The following is a 24506-nucleotide window of genomic DNA, read 5'->3' on the forward strand; positions in this document are numbered from 1 at the left end:
GGGGAAAATCCAACTCCTCAGGAGATGTGACTGGGGTGAGAGGAAATATTACCAATTTCGTCCAGTTAATTTTAAGGCCTGAGAGCTCACCAACCCTCACTATCTCACTATCTCATGCAGGACAGGTGACACATTGTGAATTGGGTCACGAATATACAGGAGAGTGTAATCTGCATAAGAGGAGACAATTAGAGTATACCCTGGGATTCGAATACCTTCATTGCTATGGTATTCACGTAAGGCACAGGCTATTGGCTCTGCCACGAGGGCGTACGGGAGCGGCGATAGGGGGCAGCCCTGTCTAGTACCTCTGGATATAGTCAGAGGGGCTGTAACCACGTCACCCACTCGTACCCGATCAGTGGGGCACCTATGTACTGTGCTAATTAAACTCAGAAAGACACTCCCCAGCCTCATGCGTTCTAGTGTCAGCATCATAAATTTCCATTCCACTGAGACAAATGCTTTCTCAGCATCCCAAAATATTGCCGCTGCTTTTGTAGTGGGGGCAGTATGTTGTATAGCTCCAAAGACTGTACGCAAGTTGTGAGTGTGCGTTCAGGTATAAATCCCGCTTGTTCCGATCCCACTAGGGTTGGCATTAAGGGGGTAAGTCTATTTGCCAATACTTTAGCAAATATCTTTGTGACCACATTCAGGAGGGAGAGCAGGCAGTATGAGGAACAGCTATGTGAAAGCTTCCCAGGCTTTAGAATAACGACCAGGAGTGCTTCTCGCATTGTTGGGGGCACTATGCCTTGTTCCGCCATCTCCTCAAAAAGCATTAGCATATGTGGAATGAGTAGCTCCTGGAACTCCTTATAAAACCCCACCATAAGCCCATCGTGACCCGGAGCGCTACCTGGGCGCATCGCAGACAGGGCCGCCTGAATCTCCCACGCCTCCAGCGGTCGCATCAGGTACTCCCTATGGTTGTCAAGCAGCCAGGGCAGTTTAATATATTCTAGATACTCTAGTATGTCTGATTGTGTAGTGTGGGATGTGGACTGAGAGTTGCGCATAATACGTTCTAAAGATCTCTGCCACCTCCTCTGTATCAGTGACCGTTAGATCGTTATCGGCAGTCAGTACTATGTCTTGATGTGCAACTCGACGTCCCTTCATGAGATTGGCCAGAGTCGACCCAGGACGCTCTCCCTCTCCATATGCTCGTGCCACCGCGTATTTGCAGAGTAGCTTAACCTCCCTGTCAGCCTCCGCATGGTATTCTTCTAGTGTGGCCCAAAGTGTGGCTTGTAATGTGTAGCCTCGGTTATCCTTAATTTTCCTTTCCAAGTCAGCAATTGTCCTCTCCAGTCTACTCAACTGTCCCCTAATTGACTTCAGCACACCCGAGTGTTTGGATATGACTACACCCTGCACATACACTTTAAAGGTCTCCCAGACCGTTGTGAAACTGGGAACAGAGCCCAAATTGGTCACAAAAAAGGTTTCCATTGCCTCCAGCATCTCAGTCTTAAATGCCTCATCTAATAAGGCATATGGAGGGAATCGCCAAAGGAACGGGGGGTCGTTTGACAGGAATGGCCATCGCGATAAGTATCGGGGAGTGGCCAGAGAATGTGCGAGTGAGAATTGCGCACTCCTTGATCGTGTCTTTAAGTGAGCTTGTCTTCTACGCGGCCTTCTTCCTTCGCGGCAAGCTCCGCCCCCATCTTGTGGGTTATGAGAGGAGTTGGAAGGCATCTCATGACTGAGAACTTCAACAAAACAAACGCCCGGACCCAATCCTTGATGGCAGAAGTATGCAAAGTATGGGTATCTACAGCAACACATGCTACAAACACAGTTCTCGGAAAATGTTACAAGGGAACCCTACTCACAACGGAACCAGGGTGCATGTGTTATAAGCAGAAACAATGGTTCCTGTGGAATAATACTGGGAATGATAATAAATATTATGCATAATCGCAATGAACAATTGGGTTATGGTGATATCAAAAAGAGAAGAACCTTACACGACTCCGAGTTTAGATGTAGAAATAATTACAAAAATGAACTGTGCATTGTGTCCCCAGTGAACATGGAACCTACAACACTTTGTGACAAAATTGTAACAGTTATAAAGGATTTCCAAAGTAGTATTAAAGTCGACCAACCAACGAAATCTGCGATAGGAATGGGTCGCTTTATTTTCGTTGACGGCGATTCGACCCTTGTGGGGATAAAGGGTCTCTTCAGGACCTAACGATATAGGTACATCTGAAAGGATGAAGGCCTGTCATCGTGATATGTGCGTTCCACGGGAAGTGACGAGTGATAACAAAAAAACTCACATGGGACCCGGCCGGGCGCCCAGTGAGGGGAAGGGTAGAGATGACAGACGAGCTGAACTGCAACTCGGTGCAGCCGCTGGAGCAATCGTCCATACACTCTGGATGTGCGCATTTTAAGGCCTGGCATCACAGTGGTATTCCTTATTCAATATGGTGAAGGGGTGTTATAGCTTTAAGGAGGATGATGTGGAAAGGTCACGACAATCCGTGTACCTGACTTCTACTGGATACAAGTCTAAATCAAGACACAGCGCGTGCCTCCGCTACGTGCTGAAACAAACGCTTTCGTCTTCGTCCCACGTTGTCCCACATAGTTCTGGCTTGCTCTTTCATGGAACCCTAATATGAGGGGTCAGCAAACTAGTTTGGGTGCGATCAGCCTCGGTATTCCAATGGGAGGGAATCAATGTAAATGAGCACAGTTTTGGAATGTTATCACTGCAACCGATTGGAACTTTCAAATTGATCCTTCACTTAACAGGGTATTCACAGCTGTATTAAACTGTGGGTTTGGGGGGGGGGGGAGTGAATCTGAGAAGAGGTGCTCACTGCTACTCTCTGGATGCTACGTCAGATGCAGTTTTAGATACAAGTGGGGAATCGTACATAGACATATTCTGGCTGCCTGTAGACTGCAAGACCTTGACACAGGACATCTGTCAACAGAGGAAGCAAAAAGGGGTTGTTCCACCATATTTCAGCTCCATTTAAAGCTGCTGCTTTTAGCACAAAAGACTCCAAGATAGCAGACAACACTCCAATGTTCAGGAAATTAGAATAGTCAGATAATATACATATAACTGGTCATTATGCTGGAACTTTTATGAAGCAATGCATAACGTGATATTTGTTAAAACGCATACCCAAATAAACTTGACAACGATATACAATGTATTATTATTTAACCTAAAGCTTCTCTTTGGGTAATATGATCTTCACACTGTTAACTCTATACTTTTACCCTCATGTGGAGATACATTTTTCTTTACGTAATAATCCTCAAATCCTTTTCCGCTGACTGAGATAAAAAGAACGGTGTCATTAGCGTACAAAAGACAATGCAAAAGCTCCCCATACTTCTATCAGACCTTAAACATTTTTTCAAAGGATGCTTCCAATCATTAGGAATCTTAACTAAGGCTGCAGCTAAGAAGCATTTTTGCCTGACACTTTTAAACTAACAAGTGATTTGCCTTTGGTAACACTCTTTCTTAAGGACATGATCTGAGAGCAAACTCCTCGCACATTTTTTATTTATATAGCTCTTAATACACATGTATGGACCACCTAAAGACCTATCCACAAATATACTCCACAGAATACGGAAGACAGTAAGTGAGTGAGGAATCTGTGGTTATGCAGGGGCACCCTAACTCTTATACCAAGCACCCTGCCCTCAGGACTGAAGAGCCTAAGTGCAGTGACCTCAGATATAATGAAACATATCTGTTGTGAGAGGTGCAAGCATCAACTCACACAGGCTGCAATGGCAGGTCTGTAGTCACAATTTAAGTGGACTCCCAAGAATGGCACAACACATGGTGCAGCCAATGGGAGACCCCCCTAGTGTACATATGCCCTGGGTACCTTAGTACCATATACTAGGACTAACAAGGGTACACCAGTAGCCAATTGTGGATGTACAAAAGTACTTACCATGGCCAATTTAGGGAGAAAGCACAGTGACTGGGGTCCTGATTAAAAGGATCCCAGTCAGACTAGGTCAAAAACATGCTGACACCAAGCAAAAAGTGGGGGTAACCTTGCTAGAAGGATCCTACCTTCCTACACCGGAGGAGTATCCAGGAGGCTGCCACTCAATCTCCATACAGGAAGGTGTAGTTTGTGAAGATTTGGGAGCAGACCCTGTTCTGGTGCTTTGACAGGAGAAGTTCCCAAAGAAGTAGCCTGATCAGCGAGGGTTTCCTGGGGCAGAAGGCTAGCAATTATGCTCATCAGATTGGGGTGCCACTCTCTCCTGGACCATCCACAGCTATCAGGATGTTCTGCACCTGGTCGTTCCTGGTCTTCTTCAGAGCTTGAGGCAGAGGTGTGAAGGGGTACAGGAGAACTACATCGCACAGAATGTGTCTCCCAGAAACCTATTGGCCAAAACTCCAGTGAGCCATAAAACAAGGCACAAACCACCAAGTAAACATTCTTTGGACCATCTCCAAATGAAGACGCAATTTGTAGTCAGCCTGTTGAGCTCTTCTGCACTGGGGTTCTGCAAGCCCTCAAAACAACTGGCCATTAATGAGCTCTCTTTAAGGTCCTGCCTTTTCCAGAGACAAAGTGCCTCAAAACACAGAATCCATGATGATACACCGCCCTGCTTGTTAATACCATATGACATTTGGGTTATCTGTGAAGAACTGCATCAGCTTGAAGAATGGGAGGAAGTTTTTCAGAGTCAACTGAATACTGGAAAGCTAGAAGGTTGGTGTGAAGCTTCTGCTTTGCTGAGGACAAAGGGTCCCTGATTGCCACCTCTCCCAAATTGTCGTACCAACCCAGAGACAATGTATCTGTCACTACTGTGAGTTCTCAATGGATTACAGAGAATAATCTGCCAGAAGTCAATATGGTGTCAATAGCCAACGCTGAAGGTTTGGGCTGAATCCTGCCACAGGTAAAAAGTCAAACTGGAAGTGCTCTGATCCCACCACAAATCGTTGGAAATGTCTGGGGTACTGCAGGACGGGCACATAAAAGTACACATCCTATAAGTCCAAGGACAGAGAGCTGGGACGACCGCGTCTCGCTCTATGCAGATGATATCTTGGTATATCTGACGCGCCCAAAATGGTCTATCAGTAGCCTGCTAGACATCTGTGAATCGTATGGTAGATTATCCGGTTATTTGATCAACTGGGCGAAATCAATACTTTACGTCCTACATGGACCCATACCACAACTCCCTAGAGGAGTAACACTATCGGTGGCGGAGAATGCTTTCCGATACCTCGGCATTAACATCACGCCTGACCCAGCCCTATTTTTTTAACGCAATCTACTTCCGCCCCTTCGAAGACTCCGGAGCGATGTCAAACACTGGCATTCCCTTCCGTTGACATTGCTGGGGAGAGCAGCCCTGTTCAAGATGATGGCCCTCCCGCGCTTCCTGTATGTGCTGCAAAATACGCCCATGCCGATCCCAGACTCCTACTTTAAATTGGTGGAGGCGGAGGTGGGCAGTCTGCTGTGGGAAGGCGGGCCCCACCGCATAGCTCTCTGCAAACTGATGAGGAGTTGGTATGACGGGGGAATCGCTCTACCCAACATACGTTTATATTACTGGGCCTCCCAGCTCACGGTAATCAATCAATGGCTGCATGCGCCGCAAGATGACCCGGCCCTTCGCATGGATAGGCATAAGATGGGGGTGACAGGAGTACTTCGTGCCTTGTACGATAAATCCCTGAAAAATACACTAACGGGCCCCACAAAACACACCATACACATATGGCACACGGCGCAGCGCAGGCTTGGTTGGGAGGGGGTGATCACTCGACAAACGCCGTTATGGGTCTCCCCCGCGATAGGCATGATGCATTTAAGTAAGGAATTTGCGGGGTGGGAACTGATAGGCATCTCCAAGGTCGGTGACCTCTGGAAACGGGGTGAGGTGGTCCCGTTTGAGCAACTGCAGATAGAATATCAGATGAAACGGGCGGAAAGTTTCAAATTTCTGCAAATTCAACATGCGTTAAGGAACACAATACCTAGGGGGACCACCCCACCTGAGTCCTCCACACTTGAGGATCGTTTGCTCACAGATTATCTGACCAAGAAAGCTATATCATTGACGTATCGTAAGTTGGTGAACCATTAAAAAGACCCTACAGAACTTCTCAAAAGGAAGTGGGAGGCAGACATAGGAGACATGGATGAGCATGAATGGCAGGAGGCGACGGCGTCCCCGCGGGAGGTGGCGGTTTCATCCAAACTAAAATTGGTGCAGCTTAAAATACTGCACAGGATATACTACACTAGATCCACATTACATAAAATAGGGAGGGCGGATGATCCGCTTTGCCTGCGGGGATGCGGCCTCCAGGGTACCTTTTTTCATACTATTTGGGACTGCCCTGCCATTGCTGGATATTGGAGGGAGGTTATGGCAACGGTCTCCCGAGTAACCGGTCATGATGTTCCCCCGGAGCCTCGGATGTGTTTATTGAATGTATGGGATGATACAGACCTCAACCACGCCGAACAAACCTGGGTGACCATAGGACTAGTATTGGCAAAGAGGAATATTGCACGACACTGGGGGGCGCATTCAACCCCCTCGCACGCATGGTGGTGTCGTGACTTAGATGGCGCCATGGTAGCGGAGAAGGTGGTATGTGGTAATAGGGGTTGCCCCCGGCAATGGCAGCGGATATGGGGAAAATGGAACACATTCAGGGGTCATATATATGCGAACCCCCGCTGTCGGGATCAGAGTCCGACCTCAGCGAATAACACAGAGGGTACACTTCACTATTAGAGGGGACAGGGTCCACGTATGGGAATGCTTTCAGGAGGCTACCTGTGTTGTATGCAAAGACGACGTATGGCCACTAAAGAGTGCTATCACCAATGTTAACGTCAACAGATATGATTACAAAATGTGTCTTGAAAATGAACTCTGTATGATGAAAGGTGCAATATTAATGTTAATAAAAATTGTTTTAAAAAAAACAAAAGTACAACATTTTGAACTGGTCTTTCAGCAGGAAAGTATTCAGAAGTCTATAAGATCTCAAATCGACCTGAGTCGTTTAGCTTTTCTGAGTGGCAAAAAAAACAAAAACAGGAATAGCACCCCCTGTCCTTTTCTGCCTCTGGAACCCTCTCTATGGTGCATCAGGCTAGTAGCGAATGAACAAGGATGGACACGCAATCCACTTTAGTCTGAAGAAAAACAGGTGGGATATTAGAGGGAGTACATAAGAAGGGGAGGGCTCAACCTCATTGAATGATCTGCGGCATTCACTGCTTTGACGCAATAGCGCGCGAGCCAGCATGGAAAAACAAAGAATTGTGCCTTGTACCAGTAGAGTACGACGATGAAAAGGGTGAATCAAAACTGTTTGCCTCCAGCTACAGCAAGTGAGGAAAAAGAAGAGGACAACTATCCTTGTGGTATCCACAGTCTCTGCCACAAACACATCATCATGAGTTGTGAGAAGCAGTGTTTGCTGTTGTAAGGGTTGCCTTCAAGTAGATATCAAGAGTATCCTCTGAATTTTCAGTTTTGCTGATGGAATTGATGAATCGGAGAAAGCAAAATTAAAAAGAGGACCAATAGCACAGATGTATTTAAAATGTTCCAGACCAGAATCCACCAAAAAGCCAGGCCCTGTAAAACAGCACATCCATAAAGGACACCTGCACCTCATCAGAAAATCCTGTGTCACGCTTGACCAAAACACTGGTGCCAAGACACGAACCACACAGTCTTTCGTTTTCATGTCTGCCCTCAAAATATATTTTGTTACATCCTGTCCATCTTGGACTGTCCAAACAAAAGAATTCCTGAATTTGTCATGGATGTCTGGTCATATTTCATAATGCAGAAGGGTAACCTTCCATTAGGCAATGGCTGTTCAGCTACCTCAGGGTGAATCTAGAGGTAGAAAAGGCCCTCATCCCGAATACATCAATGCATTTAAATGCTCTATCTGCCAGCAGAGGGATTTGCTGGTATAACTTGAACTACCGAGCGCTTGGTAATGATGTGAGGCAAAAAGGCCAGCTCTGCAAGAGCGGGCCTATGACGCTTCACCACTCAGGACCTACTATATTACAAAAATGGCACATGTGATGCAAAAGGGAGGCAATCTCAGCAGTAAATACTATAGTATTGAAAAGATTGCTTACAAATGCTAGTGATGCATTGAGTGGGTGCAGTGAGTGGATGCGACTCTAGGATTAGAGGTAGGAAAGAAGACCTTTGGTATAGGAAGTGCTATCTTGCAAAAAGCCTCCTTCACAAAAGCACAAATACAGCACACTCATCTGCGAAGAGAGACAGGAAGGCTATTTTCTCAGAGAGAGGTGCTAAAGCACACAAGGTTCTACATGTTATGGGAGGGTAGGTATCATAGACGAATGTTAATCTAGTATCACACCAAACATCCAAAAGGTGCAATTAAATCCAGCTAGAGACAAGAAATACCTTAAAAAATAGGAGAAACTGAACTTTAAAGAAATAATTAACATAAAATACAGCACACAACTAACTTAAAAACTGAATAGGTTACAGTATTAAAATGCTCTTGCAATTAATTACTGGTACTAACTTTCACTGCAGGTCACAGAGAAACAATATGAGTGCTGTCAAAACTTAAGGTAGCAACAAAAAGCATAATCCTAAGTGATTGACATAATGAAGTTGAAACAAAAACAGCCTTCATAAAACAATTTAATTTCCTAGAGGGGTTTAACAATTAAGAATATGAACACGATTGCTTGAAATTTAATTTTACAAAAATTGTGAGAAGCATTTTTTCATATCTTCGGAATACTGGGTACACAATCAGACTCACCACTTCATCTGCAAAATCTCCATTATAGCGAAGGGAACTGTTAAGGTACTGACTCTCCAAGCGACTTCGGAGCTCCTGAACTTGTCTCCTTAATGTCTCCACCTCCTGCTGGTGCCCAGTCTCAATCTGTCGAAGGCGCTGCTGGACAATGTCCATGTAGACTGGCATTCCGTCATCATCCAAGTGACTCCTTGTGGGCTGATCTGGGCTGGCGTTAAGTGACCGCCTTACTATTTGACCCTGATGCACACATTTGTGCTGCAGATTTCGCCAATGGCACTGGGCTGAACCACAGCTGAGGGCTGAGAGCTGTCTGCTGAGAGAAACCTTACCAAGGCCCTCCTCTCCATTAACACAGTATCCATTAGGAACAGTGGGCTTCAGTGGCATTGGAAGCCCTACTGGCTTCTGAATTAAATTGTTCTCCGTTACTAACTCACCATTACAAAGAGGCCCTTTAAATTCAGGCACAAGCAAGGCACATGATGAAGGCATTGAGGGCAGCATCGCATTGTCCTCGGAAGTCCTGTTCACATTTACTTCCAAAATATGAGGCCTTAAGTTCTCATACTTCTCATTACTGGCTTCCACAGCATGAGAAGGTCCAACGTGGTCAATTCTAGAATGTGTTAAGCAAGGTCCCTTGTTGCCGCCCTCCAGCCGGACAGCATCACCCGTTACGGTCTCTGCTGAGCTTTCCGTGGTGAAGATTTTTGCCTCCTGATTAGCAAATGCAGAGGGACCTGGTAGAGGTGGGCCAAAGAAACTTTCACTTCCAATCTTGTCAATGCCTTCTCTTATTTTTAATACAATATTGGAAAATAATGGACTGTCCAAGCTGGTTACAGCTACTTTAAGTTCCCCTAAGGGCTGTGGAGTGACCTCCCTTCGGTCTGTCTCTGCCTCAAATGTCTGTTCTTCAGGTGGTAAACTGTTAGCTTCTTGTGAATCATTATGAGCACCAGAAAACTGTTTTTCATCAATAGTCTCTGCCTCTGGCTCTATTTTAGGCTCCACATGCTGAATTTCCTTGCTGGAAAACTCCTGTTCGACTTCTCTAATCCCTAAAATAGGACTTTTCCGTGTTACCTCAAGATTGCTGTCCTCTTTGGTAGCCTCCTGTAATATGTTTACTATTTGTCCCTCTGCAGCTGCAACAGAGAGCTCCGCAACTATGGATGTCCGATTGCCTGTGCCAAACTCCATGCCAGCCTCCTCATAAGGATCATCTCCAGGGTTGCTAAGGTTGCTGAGTTCCATGGACCGGCGATGCTCCTGCCACTTTTCATTCAGGCTGGGGTCACTGCTGCGACGGTTGACAGCTGGCATGCCACTGTCACAGACTGTGCTGAGGTTTTCAAATGACCTTGTCTTGGGGATTCTGAAAGAAACAAGTTGAAAAAACGTTGATTGAAAAAGGAACAATTATAAACACAACTTAAACAAATGGTACTGTGTTATTATCTGTTTTAAAATTTATTGGTAACAATATTTTTTAAGTAGTCACTTCAGTGCCACTGCCAATAACTGCCCTCTAAAAAAGTAAAACTATTTCAGTGTGAGCGCACAGTGATAGTATATTCTTCAACACCAACATACGAGTCAGGACAAAAACACCTCAAGAGAAACAAATTAGAAAAAACTGCGGGCCACCACCACAGACCACAAATTATTAAGCCTCCCATAAGAATACTTTACCTTACAATGGGAATCTCCTACATCCTAAGAGTAGAGTATCGTAGTCTAAATTCCACTGACTATATAAAGAGACTAATAAAAAGAACATTGCAACCCTTCAACATCAGTTCTTTTCCTTCCTCGATCTTAAGCCAGCAACTGTCACAATCCAATGAATAACTTTACCCAACGGCAATAGGAGAGAGAAAAAAATAATAGATAGAACTCAATGTTAAAGAATCACTATTAATGTGTTCAAAGGGAAATGTAAAATCTTAATGTCCCCCTTCAGTCCAAATCTTGAAAGTAACACCTTACAGAAGCTAGCAGCACAGCATTAATCTCAAACGTGAGGAACCAAAGTCAGAAAACACAAATATTCAGACTAAAAAGATTACCTGTCCTTCTATGGTGTCTTCCAAAGCACAGTAGAGAAAGTTACTTACCTTTGGTAATATTATTTCTGGAGTATAAATACTCTCCCTACAGATTCCTCACTGTATGAACTATCCTTACTGGCTTCAGAGTCGTTCAGAAAAAGTACTCCACAATCTCTCTACAGTGCCATCAAGCAGAGAGGACAACACCTTTGAAGATGACAAAGATTAATCTGAAGCTTGTGGTGCAGAATATTTTCATACCTAAAGCTACTGCTTCTCATTTTCACTTATGCAGCAGTTCTTGAACACTTACTTAAAATCCTCCATCCTGAGGGACCGGTCAATGGTTTGGCCAGATTAGCAAGATTGGCAGCAAGTTCCAAGTTATTAGTATACTATAGTGGAATAAAGCTGCTCATTGTTTATTTAGGTTTATACTAAGGTAAGAGCACTTGGACAGTGAGGGTGCAATATGTCATGAAACTAAGTGGGTAGTGCTAAGTATTCGGTATGTGATGAATTAAATGATGGAGTAATCAAAGAAGGGCAGGCGAAAAGAGCAGCATACACTGAAAGCCTTTAAGGAGAGCAACAATTGGCTGGAAAGGAAACAGAAACAGCCTTAAGTATCTGCTGAATTATCAGTGGTGGTAGATGGATTGGTAATGCGAAGAAAAATGTGTAACCTCACCACCCCCCCCACAAAGTCAGAGGCAGATTAACCCAACTGGCTCCTATTGGGCAGTGTGGATTAACATTAAGCATTGGCTATGAGAACAGGTAAGCAGACCAATAATGGATGAAGAGGTCTTTCAGAAGGTGGTGAATTGTGCTGAGTGCAAGGAAAGTAACAAAAAGGGTGACAATGTGGGGAAGACAAATGAGATTTAGGAGGACCCCACTGCTACTTGAAGGAATGTTTGGATTTCATAGACTCTATGAGTGACTTGTGTGAAGAGGTATGCGGAGGGGTTTGTGGACATGAATTCTGAGTGACTGCAGAAGTCAGATGAAATGCTACACTATTAGAGCTAGTGGGGTCAACCATACCATAGCTTCATAATACAACCCACAATCTAATAGGACAGTGGAGTAAGCAGACAGATTGGTTAGGAAGTCTACACAGTTGGAAGCAGCAAGGCGGCAAGGCAGTAACAGAAATGGTGTGCACTCACTGAACCATGTGCTGGATTGGTGATGTCACCTGCTTAGTATACAGGCATGTTCTCCAGCCCTGAGTGCCCTCAACACAGGTATACCGGTTATCTTGACTTATTTTGGCCCTAGCATCGGGTTAACCTAGAGAGGGCAGAAAGGTCCTGACTATATGAGGTACTGGAACAGACCTATGACCTGAAGGGGTGTACCAAGAACATCCTGATAGTGGACACAGGACTACTGTCCCTGTCTTGGGTCCAGCAGAAAGTGGTGGTGATGGCTACATACCATGTTTTTGAAACTCAGTTTGATCAGGCCTTTTTTATCTCTGGTACTCTGGTATCTCGAATGCATGTAAAGTGTGAATGTAGCACTTCTGCAGTATTAAAACTGCGAGTTTGAGTGAACCTTAGTACTGAAGCCTCTCTCATTCATTTTGGAAACCACTGGTTTGGCACAGTAGAAGATGGTGGATGAGGACAGCTTCCCTGGACAGTGGAATTATATTGCCTGCATTATTGTGGTTCAAGAGTGGGGATCCAGTCATCAAAGTGAGGAGGATGGAGACAACATTACCTTTAGAAATTCTATGAGGACTCTTGATAGCAAGAGGCTGCTCATTAGATGTTGTAGAAAACTGCCATTTGGTTGATGGGAAGAGTAGGACTGCAATTATTGTTATGATATGGGTAAGATTATATGTCAAGCCTGCCCTTTTGCCTATCATTGATAAAAAAGTTACCTACGTCGGTAATGCCTTATCTGGTAGAGACTATCTAGCTGCAGATTCCTCACCATAGAATTATTACCAGCTGTCAGACTGGATTCGGTGAGCAGTATCCCTGCACGCTGGTAGGTGGTTTTGTTTGGCTCCATGTGGCGTCATCGGTGCCAGAAGCGATGCGCGATGATGTCAGTTACTTTTTGAGTCCTTTTCAGTAAAAAGGAATAAGAAGCCACAAAGAACACTGACAACTGGTGTGGAAAACTATGGCCCTGAGAGATTAACAGCCCTGTCCCTAGAAATCTGTTCGCACAGTGGGGAGGGTGGGTGGGCCGGCCGGTAAGGGATCTTCAAGATAGAGCATCTACCAGATAAGGCGTTACCAAAGGTAAATAACTGGTTCATCTGATAGAGACTTCTATCAGCAGATTCCTCACCTTAGAATAGATACCTGAGCAATACAATCCCCGGAGGTGGGTCTGAGGGCCAATTTCATACGAGGAAGTCCTGTAGGACCGAACGGGCAAAATGGCCTTCTCAACGGACCGGACTGTCCAGGCAGTAGTGCATTGTGACCATGTGCAAGGAGACCCACGGTGCTGCCTGGCATGTGTCCAGCACCGGAACGCCACATGCTAACGCAGTGGTCGCAGCTTTGACTCTGGTGGAGTGAGCATGTAAATACTCATGGGGTTGCTTCTCAGCCAATGTATAGCAGATCGTGATACGGAGCGCGGTCGTTTTGGAGATGGTACCACTTCTGCACGGGCCGTCCTTTCTACGCTCTGGCATACCCCTAAAAGAGTTGGTCTTCTACCTGGAACTCTTGTGTGCGATCAAGGTAGGACGACAATGCTCTTTTTGGGTCCAGCTGATGAAGTTGATCCTCTTCCTTGGGGGATGTAGCAGAGCGTAAAAAGTAGGCACAGTGATGGATTGGCCTACATGAAAGAGACTGACCACTTTCGGTAGAAAGGAAGCTCTCGTACAAAGCACCAGTTTGTATGGTTAGATATTTAAGTAGGGAGGCTTGGATGATAAAGCCTGAGCTAACTGACCCTCTGGGCAGATGTTTTAGCCACAAGAAAGGCCATCTGGATAGCAAGGAGATAATTGTGCAGAGGTTCAAAAGGAGTGAACATAAGAAAAGTGAGGACAAGATTGAGGTGCCGCTGAGGGATCACGAAAGGGGAAGGTGGAAACAAATGTTGCCAACCTTTCAAGAACCTATTTACATAGGGGATTTGAATAGGGATGGCTGCTCAGGCAACCGAAAAAGGATAAATAACAGAGAGACAGCCCTTTAGAGTGCCCAGAAAGGATGACAAGGAAAATCGGGGAAAGGGAGGTGAGGAGGGGGATTGATCTGCATTTCTGTATACCATCCCCCAAATTATTCCCCCAAGAGGATGCTGCCAAGATAACGTTACAGACTTCGAGAGGAAGGTCTCAAGCTGTCAACTGTTGCCGTTCATTCCCCACACAAGAAGGTGAAGAGTTCTGCTTTTAAAATATGGCATAATCATGTGGGGAGACATGTACATAAAAGGAGAATTTAAGCAAGGGAGCATATTTTTTGGGGAGAACGAACCTACAGTAATGGATCGCATTCTATATATTTGACTTAGGCAAAATGTTAAAACAGCCACACCTAGATTCCCAGAAACCTCCCCCCCCCCACTCTGTTACCGATACATCTGTTATTGAGTTGCGCGACATCCCACGCAGTGTCACGTATATATAAAACAACTAACAGGAAGGTAGGGGGAAATACTGTGAAGGCAAAGTGGGCTGGGAACAGGAACTGAGACATCCTGTACCAGATGAAACATGGTCCTATTGCTGCCAGCAAACTGAGTAGCAAGTTAAGAATTATACATTTAACTTTTTTTTTTACACAGGATGTACTATACACCGGAGAAAATGTACGGATTTAAACTTAGGAAAAATGACGCTTGTCACAGGTGTGGGCAAGAGAGTGCCGATTTCATGCATCTGGAGTGGTCATGCACGGTCATAGCCAAATACTGGGCAGAAGTAGGGAGGGCGCTGAATGAAATAGCAGAAGTGCACATTGACCTAACCCCAGAGATGAGATTGCTAGGATGCACGAACAAAATTGAAGGCCAGATCAAGCGACTGGTTGTGTTTGGATTGCTAATGGCAAAACGCAGAGTAGCATGTAGGTGGGGAAGAGGCAGGGCCCCTAAATTCAAAGACTGGCTTAAAGATATGACATACTGCCTGGAGCAAAACAGTATATATGCCCCAAGATATCTGGGAACCATTTAAAAATTACCTCCAGCGAACGAGTAGTGCTGAAGAGGAGTAATAGATACCCAATAAGTAGCTAAATATCCGAAACGATAGAAATCAAGACACAAACGCATATAATAAGCTACGATAGTGAAAAAAATGGTCTGTTTGATATACTAAAGTCTGCAGCAAAGACAAAGAAAGTATATGTAGGAACCCAATTGTAAGGACATATATAGAATGCTAGGGAAAAGAAAATGTTGTAAAATATGTAAGGAATGTAACATACAACTGTTAGTGACAGTCTCTGACAACACTGCAAGATAAGTGGATATGGCAAATTTGTATAACAAGTGTTTTTTGCATAACGAAAAATGCAAATAAATACCATAAAAAAATAAAAATTAAAAAAAGATGGTGAAGAGTTGACAGATTAAAGTGGAGATTCCTCTCCTGCTGCTGCGACAGAAGATCCTCCTGAAGGAGCAGTCTGATGAGAGGATTGTTGACCATGCTCAACAGCTCGGTGTACCAAACTCTCTGTGTCCAGTCTGAGCCACAAAGATTACTTGGGCCCAGGCATTTCTGATCTTTTTGAGAATTCTGGGCAGAAGTGGTATGGGTGTAAAGGCATATTGGAGGCATGAGCTCGAGACAAAAAGGATCTCGGAACAAGCGTTGCCTTGGAAACTATGTGCTAAACAAATGACAGGGACAGTAGTCCACTCTTTCGATGACGACATGCTTGGTAAGCCCAGTCTGGTCACAAGACCATCCCAGGACCTCACTCATGTCAAGGAATAGGCTTAGGTAGGGTAACACAACTGTACACCCTGTAGGGGCCATTCTTGTCCCAACAGTTTGATGTTAGTTGACTGTGTTGAGGAAGAACGGTGATGAGAAGAGGTGCAGGGAATTGAGAAACTAATGTTGAAGTCCTGGGTTAAAAAAAGGAGATTGGAAGAAAGACGCATGTGGGTCTAAGTTTTGTGTATGAGATCAGTGAGCTGAGGGGCGACTATGTAACCCTGAGCAATAGATAAGAGGATAAAGAAAAAGTGGGTTGGAACAGTGCAGGAATAGAACGGGAGAATATGGGAAATGAAAAAAAAAGTGTATGGTGCAATGTAATGAGTGGGGAGGTCTTGCGTAGTGGTGTATGGTGAGGGAAGAGAAAAGGATTGTTGGAGTGAGAACGGATAGTAGAATGGGTAGAGTCATTTGATACGATCGGGCGCAGCCACTGATTATCAATGCACAAGCCATACTCAAAACAGCTACAGTAGTATTGGAGAGAGGAGGACACCGATGAGATTAAAAGACTAACTTAATTTCTTCACTTCAAGGTTTTTGTTCTGTTGTAATGTTATGCTGGTGCTTGTGTATTGGGTATATGGGAAATGGATAATATGTAGTCTTCTACTTTACTAGGCTACCTATTCAGAGTAAGAAATCAAGCCATCCAGAAGTCATGTCAGGGCAGGGACATCACTATGTAGTGTGTTCTATTGGTGGGGGATTCTAGAATTGTTGAATGAATACGTGACTGTCAGTAGGTGGAGATCACTGTACTGCCTGTAAACTCTTCTTTATCTATATCTGCTATGAGAGAGATTCTTCATGAATTGCCTTGATATTTACGGCTATCAAAATTTATTTTAATACTATGGCAGAAATACAATCTGGCCGTCCCGGTTATTGACAAGTTCTGGCTGTTACGGAGATTAACATTCTGGCAACTGTATAAAACACAAATGTCTACTGGTTTCCTCCCCTCTACTTTTATTAGCCACTAGGATAAAAAAAGTCAGCATCCTGCAAAAAAAACAACAACAAAAAAAGAACAACTTCAGATTAGTCTTTAAATTTTAATTGACACAATTTGTCAATAATAACAAAGTAAGTTAAGGTTATTCAATCTTAATGTGAAAGACCCCTGAACACAAGTATTTAAAAAAAACTTTCATAAGTTGTACAATCAACTGAAAAATAGAAACCAAGCCCAAGAAAGCTGCCTTTACTGTCTTTTTTTCCAATGAGCTAATCTACAATAAGAAGAGTATTTTTGGTTGAAAAAAACGAATTCGAAAAAATAAAGTGATTTAATATAAAAGAAAACCAGGAAATAAATCCCTAACACAGGTAACACTATCGTACAGTGCAACCTTACAGACTGTATCCTGCTAAACAGAATATCAGTCAGGCAGTTAATTAAGACGGGAGGGAAGTGTATGAATTCAGAGAGAACCGCCATGGTGAAGAAAAATAAGTTACTTACCTCTGGTAATGCTTTTTTGGGTGGATACTTTAAAAGCAGAATCCTCACCTTGTGAATACCCACAAGCGTCGTCACACCAGAGCCAGAGATTTTTCTCAGCAATTCGCTCATGCTTAGCAGGTGGTGTTGTGTGGCTCCATTTCGAGTCCGTCCTCTCCTGGATGTGATGTCAAAGCCCGAACATAAGAGACAACTTTGTGCACTCACGTCACTTTCTTTCTGCTAGCCGTCCGTGCCATCAGAAGCAGAGCCACTGTAATCAGATTATGCCAGTAAGCAGATCTCTAAGCTGGAATCTTATTATTATTATGGACAGAAGGGACCCAGTCCACAGAACGTTCAGGAGGGTGGTCATAGTATCCACCAGAAAGAGTGTTGCCAAAGTGAACCTTTTCTTCGGACAGTAACTTCACCACTGATTGCTAACGGTGTGAATTAATAACCAGGTAAAACCAGGAAATACTGCAGGAGAGAAGTAGGAGTTACTTACCTTCGGTAACGATGTTTCTGGTAGAGACATAGTCTAGCCGCAGATTCTTTAACTGAGAATATCCCCAGGAGTCAGACTGGATCAGGAACACTTTCTGTAGCAGCACCTCTGCGTGCCGGGGGGCGGATCCGCCCGGACGCCGTCCACGGAAGTGACGTCAGCGGAGCCATATATGCCCCTCCCGGCGCGCTAACGTCAGTTTTCGGCGGAGAAACTTTTTCGCGCCGCAATGCGGAGCCACCACCAAAAAACTGTTAGAATATGGGAACCGTGTGCGAAAATGATGAAGACATGGAATGATGAAAAACAGCACCATAAAGGAAAGTGCCAGGCACTGTATATTGGAAACTAATAAAGGGAAAGAGCAGAGCACCGCTCTGAGATGCAACCCCGAAAAGTGAAGGCCAACCACCCTGGGAGGTAAAGGAAGATGTAAACAACATCATGGCAGACGACAAAGTCCGCAACCTTAATGCATAACCGTGAAGGACAACAAGTCCAGAACCTAGGAGCTAGGACAATTGACCACAAGACGTTGTATCCCCAATAAGAGATTGAAAAAATGTGGCAGAGCCAATAGACCTCAAACCAATGAAGCACAGGGGTGGTAAGAGACCCCAAGGCGATGAAGAAGTGGAGAGCGGGGGTGGGAAAAAACACGAATAGAACCCACACTGTACAACCCAGGGCGTAGGGTTGGAAAGGATACATGACACATGAGCATACCGTCCAATCACGAAAATGGGCGGAGTAGAGCTATGAAAGCAGAATGAAGCATTCTGTGTGGGAGTGAAGTGAAAGAGTCATCCTGCAGAAGGATCAAGCCACCCGGAAGGAGGCAGCGTAGAAAACCCAACCTGAAAAGGTCCTCACAGAACGGGGAGGACAGGTGGGCGTTAAGGAATCTGCGGCTAGACTATGTCTCTACCAGAGACATCTTTGCTGAAGGTAAGTAACTCGTTCATCTGATAGAGACGTCTAGCCGCAGATTCCTTAACTGAGAATAGATACCAAAGCCATACCCATAGAGGAGGCGGGACTGCGACTGAACTCCACCAAGTTCTAGAGAAAACTCGGTCTTCAATAATGTGACTAAAACAGTGCCGTCAATCATGTGAGGAAGCACAGTGGGGACAGTAATGTCAGCACAGCTAACTCCTAGACCATGAAGCTCTGAAGAGAGCGGAGAACAATGGAAGGCAAAGGTACCACAAGCCGTCAAGAACAGCACGAAAACCTTTTGTGTATAACGGGTTGAGAGAGGGAAGGCTCAGAGCCAGAATGCATGTGTTGGAGCCAGAGTTCGAAAAGGGAAGATGAACCAAGCCTAGGGATCCGAGGTATCGACAGAAAGCAAAAAGCGATTACCGGTCAACCAGGCAAAACAGTGGAGAAAGCACTGTTGAACCTGCGCCTGCAAGATACAGGGGGCAACTGAGGCAAAAGGCTGACTCCTGCCCAGCAAGTGCCGGCATGGAACAAGAAAATGCATACTAGATATGCTGGAGTTAAAAGGAATCTTATGACACCGCCAGAAGTAGAACTGGACCTAGGGTTTGAGAGATCTACCAAATGGAATATGTCGCCTGTAAGCAAAACCCTGAGAGATGGCAACCGGTATGACAGAAAGCGCATACCGGTCCAGTATGTAGAATAGTGGAAGAAGCACTGTTCAAGCTGCATCAGCTAGACACATGTGAGAACATTGGCAGGCGACCAATTCATGGCCAGAAGGCTGGCAGTAAAATACACGCAAAGACACGCCAAGACATAGGCGGTCTGTTATAACCTGCGGAAGGGCCAATGGCATATCGCCTAGCGTCAAAGTAGGAGCGACACTGTCAGACATCGAAGCATACCGGAAGGCACCAAAGCATATCGTGTGGACGTTGGAACCACACGAAGAAAGGAAAGGTCTCCTGCAGGGCAGCGTGAGCAGTTCAGATGCGCACGACATCAAGAGGGCAACGGCCCAAAAGGGGGGCCAGGCAGCCGAGCACCACAGAGTTGGCGGCACAAGGAGACCGGGTCAGTGACCATGGACACCGCATGAAGGAAAGAGCAACACGCTCCCCTTGCTCAGGAGGAACCACAGTCCCCTGCAAGCTAGAGGCATGACAGTGGAAACAGTCAGGACCAATGTAAGTGCCCCGGACCACAAGAAGCAAGTATTCCGAAGAAATCCGCCCTATGAAAGATCACAGTATGATATAAGCAGAAGAGTGGAAACACCAGTGCGGGACAGCAGGGAATGTGGAAAAAACCGCTGCAGGAGAAGTGGTGAGAAAAGAGGCCACATACAGCAGAGATATAAATGCTAAGCTTGCACCTTGTAGGACTAGCCAAATAAGGGCGGTGTGCCCAAGTTTGTACCAATAGTGCTAAGCATTGCCGCACAGCGGCGGGGACGGTGTGAGCCGTAAAAGCAAGAATAGAAGCACTACAGACAAGCGGGATCAAAGGCACCCGAAGTGCGACAGAGCAGTGTTAACAATAGGAACGCAGGAGAATAGACAGGGAGGGACTCCCGAAGGATGTCCGTGAGGAATACTCCATAGGAGCGTACTAAGGCAAGGCAGTCGCCCAGCACCAGCACATACCCCACATATGGTAAGTGTCAACCCCTGATAAGGGGTTCCTCTTGGGCAAAACACGCAGTCAGAGGACTGAACAGAAGATTAAACCAGCCATACGGCTGAAAACTAACAAATCAAAAAAAGCTGAACAGCCATGGACAGCAATCGGGGAAACTACTATACACGTTTGTGATAGAGGTGTAGGAAAATAAGGCAGAGAACCGTGCAAAGTTATGGCAACCCGAACAAGAGCTGGGAGACGGTCGAATCCGCGTGGGGATCAAAAAGGTCCACACTATTAAACGGTAGATCTCTGAGGGCACCCCAAACATTATCTGGGAAACGACTGTCGCACAGCCATGCATGGCGGCGCAAAGCCAAAGACCGACCAAGAGCTCGTCCCACAGAGTCAGTGGCATCAAGGGAAGAACGGTGCAAAAATTGCGACATTCCCCTGCCATCAAGCAGAAGCCGAAGCAGCTGTGACCGCGGCTCCTCTGTAATAGAAGGGAGAAGGATCTCGACCAAGTCCCAAAGGGTCGGTGATGAACGCGCGAACACACACGCAGTATTCAATGCGCGGATACCCGCACTGTTATCGGCAAAAAGGTGGCGAACACGCATCCAGCCACCTAGACTCCCTAGTGGGAGGTAATAATGGCAAGGCGGATGAAGACTGCAAGTTAAAGGCCGCCTGAACAACGAGTCCCTGAGCCGTAGGGTGAGTGGACGAGCAGAGTGGATCACCCGGAGCAGGACGGTGCCTACAAGCAATAGCCATATCATCAGGGTCACCAGAAGAAGGCCATGCCCATGTGCCACGCAAAATGTCAAATAAAGAGCCGCCAAATGGCAGCAAAGGTTCCACCTCAATTGGCTCCATATGGAGCAGATACAGTAAGGGATCAGACAGCAGGGGGGCCACAGGAGCCTGAAAATCAAGAATAGTAGCCGCCCTGTGAATGGCACATGCTTAAGCAGCACCAGCTTCAGTTGCCATCCAGCTAGGCGATGATAAGCCGTCGGTAGGAGACGGTTGGAGACTAAGCCGTCCACTAGACAACAAAAGTGAAGAAGCCGAAGACTGACCCGAAGGCCAGGCAACACAAGGCACTTGCACCAGGGGCCCCTGACCCGGGTAATCCAGAGAAGCGTCAACCTCTTGACAAGGATGCGTTGTTGCCGGCATTGGCGCCGACCGACACCGTGTGGAGGTCGCAGCGATGTCCAAGGAGTCGGGGGAGCAGCAACCTCTTGAGGAAGCTCGGACTGTGGGACCGGGTCGGAGTCGGCTGGACGTCGATGACCTCCAGAGGGGACTTGACCCGGACGCCCTCCGACGTCGATCCGACTGCAAAATGTGCACGTTTGGTCAAGCCAGTGTCGAGCCGGGCGTCGGGCCAGCACTGCCTCCGTCAGCGCAGGAAGCCGCTCAGTGCTATGCGAAGACTGATGGGGTGGGCTAGACGGGCGACTGGGAGGACCCACTGGGCCGTGACCCGTCGGCGTCGTATCTCCTCCGGAACCAGTCGACGCACACAGCCGCGCCGAGGAAGAATCTGCTGGCGAGGACCCGACATGAGTGCCCTCCACCTGTTTGGGACCCGAAGACACTCCAGGGAGAGGTGGGGTCCCAAAGTACGACAGGAGTGCAATAGAGTAAGCCTCAATTTGGGCATGCGTCACTCCAACCCCCGGAAAAGGAGGGTATGGAGGAAGCGACTGCCGGGTGCCCTTACCTGGCATAGAGCAAGAGGAGCAGGCGCCAGCAGTACGCAAATGGTAGAAGGACCTTCGTGCTTGCCGCCTGTACTTGCGCTTACCTGCCATCAAACGACGTTCGCGGGAACGACCTCTGGACTGAGTCCGATCCAGAGGGGTAGAGCGCCGACGCGAAGGTGCTGGACTGGACAGACGTGCGGCCAGCAGTTTCATACGGCGTTCTCTGAGGGACTTGGGCTTCATTCTCGAACAGGCGTCGCAATCTTTGGAGTCGTGGTGCACGCCGAGGCACCACATACAGATGAGATGCAGGTCAGTGCCAGGCAACTGACGCGCACAGGCTTCACAAGCCTTAAAACCCGAAGGCATTGCACACTGTTCCAGTAACACCGAAGTTGTCAAAAAGGCCTAAAAACCAGGCCAATGAACTGCTGATTTCCCAGGATCCGAGTTGGGACGCGGAAAAGGAGAAAACTGACGTCAGCGCACCGGGAGGGGCATATATGGCTCCGCTGACGTCAAGTCTGTGGACGACGTTAGGGCGGAGCCGTGCGGTTCCGCCCCCTATTGCGCAGAGGTGCTGCTGCAGAAAGTTTTCTGGATCCAGTATGATGCCTGGGGATATTCTCAGTTAAGGAATCTGCGGCTAGACGTCTCCATCAGATCAGGTGAATTTGTCCTATCCACTGGACCTGGCTATCCAGCAGTAGTGTTTGTGAATGTGTGAACCAATATCCATAGAGCAGTCTGACAAATGACTGGAACATCACGCAAACGCGCAGCTGTAGCAGACTGCTCTGGTGAAATGAGCGCTGAGGTCTTCTGGAGGCTGTTTCTTGGTCATACCATACCAGATTTTGAAGAAACGCACAGAACCATCCAGCTGGAGATGGTCTTCTTCTGTATAGCTCTTATCTTCGTTGCCTCAGAGAAGCCAAAGTAAAGCTGATCGCCCACCCTTGTGTTCTCTGCTCCCATCGATGTAGACACTTGGGGCGTTCTTTGGATTTAGCTAATGCAGTCTCTCTTTTTCCTTAGGGTTCAAGACCCCGCCCAGCTTCTGCAAATGGAGGTTCTCCTGAAGGGGCAGCCAGATCAGAGGGCAAATGCTCATGGCCAGGAGCACCAGGTACTGCACTTTCCTTTCCCAATCCAGAGTCAATAGGATGAACTGAGTACTGTTGTTCCTGATCTTCCCCCAGAACTCTGGGCAGGGGAGGCAGAAGCAGGAAGGGGCACAGGAGTCTGAGTGAGAACTCTTGGGAACTCCAGCACACAAAAGCTTGGACACTGCACGTTCTCTGCAGTGGTGAAAAGATAGAGAAGACATCCTGTGCAACCTCAGAGAGCAGCCAATATTTGTGATCCGCTAGGCAACATCAGCTGAGTTTCTCTACCCTGGTGTTTAAAGATCCTGCCATGTGCTGTACGACCAGGAAAATCCCTTGACATTCCACCACTTCCTGAGGTGCAAAGCCTCCTGGAACAGGACCCACGACCTGACTACGCGATGTTTGGTGCAGTACCACATGGTGGTGTTTTCTGCGAAGGGGCACCCAATCCCCCTTGATGCTTGCAAGGAATGCTTTGGGTGGTGAGGGAATCACCCACAACTCCAAAAAGTTGATGTGGAGTCAGGCTTCCACCGAAGACCACAGTCCTATAATCTCCACCTCCCACAGATGACCTCCCAAATCAGGCAACAATGCATCTGTCACAACTGTTAGCTCTGGGTGGTGTAAGAAGAGGGGGCTGCCACCGGGGCAACTGCAGTCCAGCAGCTACAACTGAAGAGCTGTTGCAGACTCCTCCAACACCTGGATTGAATCCGAAAGGCTCCCTTGGTGCGGAGCCCACTGAGTCTCCAGAATCCAGTAGAGCCTGCCATGTGCCACCTAGTTTGGTCCACAAGCATGATGTAGGAGACAAAAAAAGCCTCAGAGCCACTCTCACTGAGACCCTGCGAAAAAAGAAGGGGTAACCATAAAAACAGATCCTACTTTCCTACAGTGGCCAACTATTACTTGGCCCCAAATGCACTGCTCAAGGCCTCTTGCAGATACCACAAATGACATCATCAATTGACATCACTGGCAAGATCAACTTTTAACTTGTGTCAGCTCTTATGGTCGCTTAAACAACACCAGCAGCACAGCATCACACTGGGGCAGTTGTCAACTGCCTTTACTGTCAAATTCATATTGCCCTCAACTTTGGGTCTGGGACCATTCCTAACCGGGGCTTAGGTAAGGTAAGCAGAAAAGAAGACATACACTTTGGCATAAAGGGGCACTGTATTTTAAAAGAAGATCGGGCCGGGCCGAGAGAGTTCTGCTCAACTGCTCAGCAATTATTTCTTGCATAATTCAGCTTAGCACGACAGACCAAGGAAAGCTCTGCATAAGCCCC

At 46.5% G+C, this 24506-nt stretch overlaps 1 protein-coding gene across 8 annotated transcripts in view; it reads right to left on the reverse strand.

Annotated features, from left to right (window-relative positions):
• MTMR3 (myotubularin related protein 3) overlaps nt 1-24506 on the reverse strand; it is a 1575327-nt gene that overhangs the window by 341532 nt on the left and 1209289 nt on the right. For all 8 annotated transcript variants that reach the window (XM_085633882.1, XM_085633880.1, XM_085633884.1 and 5 more), the window contains one exon: nt 8837-10217. In XM_085633882.1, the coding sequence (XP_085490008.1) occupies nt 8837-10217 (1381 nt within the window). The remainder of the gene's footprint in view (nt 1-8836; nt 10218-24506) is intronic.

Source organism: Triturus cristatus, chromosome 11, assembly GCF_964204655.1.
Source record: "Triturus cristatus chromosome 11, aTriCri1.1, whole genome shotgun sequence".
Lineage (NCBI taxonomy): Eukaryota > Metazoa > Chordata > Amphibia > Caudata > Salamandridae > Triturus > Triturus cristatus.